We start from the raw sequence: 4,394 nt of genomic DNA on the forward strand, positions 1-4,394 counted from the left end.
CTGCTAGCTTAATCATAAAAAAATAAATAAAACAACTTTACTTAAGTATTAAGCATTTCTTATATTGTTGCATTTGGCCCGCAGCCCTCAGATTGATTTTAATTTTGTCCCTCTCAGGAAAAAAGTTTTTTAAATTTTGGCCCTCTCAGGGAAAATGTTTGGGCACCCCTGAGTTTTGGGGTTATAATAATCTAAAAAAACACATTGAACTTGTAATTTACTGCAGTCTTGCTAAACTTAGGAGTTTGCTGCCCTTGTCGACGCACTAGAGGACAGGCATGCACTGGTTTCACTTATCTCCTCAGAGAGAAACTGAAACCTCGCAAAGATTTTCACAACCAGAAACAAGTTTTAAGACCTTTTTTTTTTGCTCTAAAAACGACAGATTGACTCTTGACAGAGGAGGTTGGAATGAGTGTTGGTAATGCAGCTTCAGGTTAATGTTTATGTCAAGACAAAAAGAAAAATCAATGTTTAGATAATCTGTTAACAGGTACATGAATGATRCAAACCTTTTCTTACCAGAGGACCRTGAATGCCCATTTTACTCACAGAAGGAGTAATTATGTATTTATTTAATWCCACAGTCAGCTTCAGCTTTTTTGCTCATCTACTGCTAATGGAGTAATCATGTGGTTTAATTTGTCATATTTTGTTTATGTCAAGTCAAATAAAAAAATAAAWAAATAAAATTTGACTTTAAAAAGCGGTAAGGAACAGATGATTTTGTACCGCTTGATGATGCATAAAACCTTCAAACTTAAAGACTATTTACTTCCTTTTTATCAGAACTGTACTCAACGTTCCAAAGAGAAACTCAAAAGCATGTGAGCACATTTGATCACTCTGAAAGATGAATCCAAAGATATAACACGACAGCATCTAACAAGCATATGGTAGGTTTGATGGGGATATGTCAATAAAATGAAAATAAAAAAGAACTAATGTAACACTCGCCAATACAAAAGCTATAAAAACCAACAGAGTAAGTGCACAGCACTRTGCATCCTTTTTCACAAGATGGAAACAAAGAACACCACTCAGTGCATTTATTGAGTCGRCTGTGAACTTCGGCAACAGATATATCTGAGATAAAAGCAAAGAACAATACCTGAGTTATTTTGGACTGCACAGAGGACACTATGGAAGAAGACACCGCATTGTCTTTCTCTTGAGAACCACCCCTGAAAAGTAGAGAGGAAAAAGACAGGGAGACAGAAAAAAAATCAATTGTGTTAACAGCAGAGTTTATACAATATGCATGATATTTCGAAAATGCTCAAGTTGGACAGGCATCAAGAGCAGCACGACGAGAAGGAAAGAGTCAAAGAACAAAAATAGAAGATGTGACCTGAAAGAAGAGAAATATCCACCGAAGGCTGAAACCACCATCAAAACGTGAGYCTAACAATGCAAACACAAAAACTGCACACTTTGAATTTAACATCACAGCTCAGTCCATGTGTTTTATTCTCTCTGCTTTACAGTCAAACATTTCATTATTCATCAAGGTGATAAGAGAGAGAAAAGAAAACCGTCTGCATCGAGTTGATTYAACGTAACAGGTGACAAGAAACTGCAGAGTAGCCTGCAGCAGATGTCACAGGGCTTTTTTAGACATTAKATTTAGAGAAGCCAGTCTCATTGAATCGCACAGTAATGTGGTTTATTGACTTCAAAGTGTAAGTAAAACTTTTCAAGATGAATAATAATAAAAAAAATACAATGACACTAAAAAAGCCAAATAATCAGGGCTCTTAAAAGACATCAATTTTTCTTGATCAAAACAATTTTCACTTGAAAGTAAATATCACTTTGTCATTATAGGTGTTTGAAAAAAAAGATGCACTTTTTAAAATCAACAAAAACAAAACTGTGTATAGGCACCAGGTTGAGTGGACATGAGCAACACGAGGAGCCATTATGTTTCCTATAATCTGTTGTAAAAAGAGAATAAAACATTTAGACCGAGCCATGACAGATAAAATATGAAGCCTACAGTCTGGGCACTGTTTGTATTGTATTATGTAACCACATTTTTGATGCTGGTTTCAATTTTTGATCAGTATTTCTGTTCTTAAAAATTCCCTCTTGGGTTMTGAATTTATTCCAATTCCCGAGCAAAAATATGTAAAATTATTTCTTGTTTCTACATATCATTAATTAAACATAGTTCTGGAAGAAACAATAAGTATCTTGTAAAAAAAGCTGCAGAATTCAGAAGTAAAGATGTTACTTGGACTTGGCAAAAGGCTGCATATAGATTAGTTATAATCCTAACTTTGATGATAGATTACCAGGCTCGTCTTTACCAAAGTWTTTTTGTTGTTTCTCGCTAACAGCAAATTTCTTTGGCACAGATTTGCCAGATTTAAGGCTGTCATGTCATTCTTCAGTGATAATARATTGAATTTCCTGCGGATATAGTTCATGTAAATGTATCTGGATTACTGAGTGGCTGGATGAGCGTTACCTTGAGTGGCCCAGGCTGGATGCAGGACTAGGTGATGGGGACATAAGTCTGGGTGAGGAATATGGTGAGACGGAAGAACCTGCAGCTTGAATTTGCCCTTTTAATAAGTTTCTTTTATGTTCAGTAGGGGACCTAGGAGATAAAGAAAAAAAAAAAAAAGAAAGTTATGCTCTCTTAATAATTTGCAATTATAATTCCGAACTAAAGCAAAGACCTAACAAAACGTCTGTACGAGAGCGCCTTTCAGTTTTACCATTTGTAATAATAAATATTTTCAGTGGTACAAAAAAAAGTAAAAAAAAAAAAAACAACCTGAATGTCAAGATCTATGACTGTTCTCTGAGCCCATGCTGTTACCACCTGCTGTTAAATTTACCTGGATCTGGAATGACCCTTGGGCATGCTGGAGCTACTGCTGCGATGGTAACGATCTCTCTCCTCCAGTCTCTTTTCTGAAGAGTGGCCCCTCCTGTCTCTTCTCCCTGGGGAGTGTGAACGCGATCTGACCAAAAAGGACAAAGAAAACGTAAAAACAGGCAGTGAGCGTTAAATAAAATATGGCAGAATATGAGAGAAGCTAGTAAAAAGAGAGCAACCACAAACCACAAAACAATGGGTAGAGTTTAATACGATTTTTAGAACTGAGATTGGCATAATTTATATTGTTGGAGTTAAACACTGTTTAAATACTCTGCAATTCAGAATTTTAATTAGTTTAGTGAAAAATATTACACCCTCATTTTCAGAATAAATATATGGCATTGTAGAGGCTCCACTAAAAATACTGTATTAAATATTTATGGATAGTCTAAGAGATTAATTACCCTTTTAGGTTTCTTTCTACAAAGGGCAAAGCTAATTTCATTTTGTCTGCTGGATAGCATGAAAAGCATGTACATCATTAGTATCCATGTCATTTGCAAACATAAATCAGTAAAAGAAACAGCATAGGAAATTAAACTCTTTCTAACAACAAAAACAGAAAGGYACACCAAGAACAAAACAAAAAGCTGAAGAATAATCAAACTAAATCTTGTAAAACAGGATATTGCAACACTTGACTGTGGCCAGGCCACATCTTTACTCTACAAATAAATACATAAATCTTGTTGCATATTGCTTTGTGTGGGGAACACAAATTAGCACACAAAGACAGAAATTGGATGCAGGCGTTAAGTTTTCCTTWTCACAGTCCACTAAATCATGGTCAGGGTTTACGTCAGCCTGTGGATGTGGATCTTACCGGGACCTCCGGGTTCTTTTGTAGGCACTGGGCAGGGTGTGTCCGCTCTTCGATCTCGACCTCGATCGTGACCTCGACCTCCTTCTGTGTTTTTTCTTCTTTTTGTCTTTCTCCCGCACTTTGTCATCTGTGTCTCTGTCTCTCAATCTGTCCCTGTCTCTGTCTCTTTCTCTGTCTCTGTCTCTTTCTCTGTTTCTCTCTCTCTCTCTTTCTCGGTCCCTCCTCCTGTCTCTGTCTGAGCCTTTGGACGCAACGTAGGAGACTGAGGAAGATGAGCGGGTTGGGGTTTCCCTTGTGCGGTTTGCTTCGCGGCTCTCCACCAAGAGCCTTTGATCCTGAGGATACACAGCAGATGGATGATACCCTTGAGGAGGTGCAAGATCAGACAGAGCAGAGAAGGCTTCTTCCAGCTACAGGGGAAAAAAAGAAAAAAAAAGTAATCAAAATCAGCATTAGACACCAATTTTATCTTAATTTTATTATTCATCTTACTTGTTTTTAAGAAACAAAAGTTAATGCTTTGACTATTAACTAGATTAAACTTCCAGTCATCTATTTTGACAACAGAGACATTAAATCAATTCTATAAACTCCAAAATCAATACAGAAAAAGAGAAGCAGGCATGCATAAGACAGTGTGTGTGTGTGTGTGTGTGTGTGTGTGTGTGTGTGTGTGTG

The 4,394-nt window shown here is 36.8% G+C and overlaps 1 protein-coding gene across 1 annotated transcript in view; it reads right to left on the minus strand.

Annotated features, from left to right (window-relative positions):
• sfswap (splicing factor SWAP) overlaps positions 1 to 4,394 on the minus strand; it is a 53,450-nt gene that overhangs the window by 8,938 nt on the left and 40,118 nt on the right. Inside the window, exons 15-18 of the mRNA XM_014002422.1 lie at positions 3,717 to 4,126; positions 2,850 to 2,975; positions 2,474 to 2,605; positions 1,112 to 1,184 (exon numbers count right to left, since the gene is read on the minus strand). Of these exons, the coding sequence (XP_013857876.1) occupies positions 1,112 to 1,184; positions 2,474 to 2,605; positions 2,850 to 2,975; positions 3,717 to 4,126 (741 nt within the window). The remainder of the gene's footprint in view (positions 1 to 1,111; positions 1,185 to 2,473; positions 2,606 to 2,849; positions 2,976 to 3,716; positions 4,127 to 4,394) is intronic.

Source organism: Austrofundulus limnaeus, unplaced genomic scaffold (assembly GCF_001266775.1).
Source record: "Austrofundulus limnaeus strain Quisiro unplaced genomic scaffold, Austrofundulus_limnaeus-1.0 Scaffold13, whole genome shotgun sequence".
Lineage (NCBI taxonomy): Eukaryota > Metazoa > Chordata > Actinopteri > Cyprinodontiformes > Rivulidae > Austrofundulus > Austrofundulus limnaeus.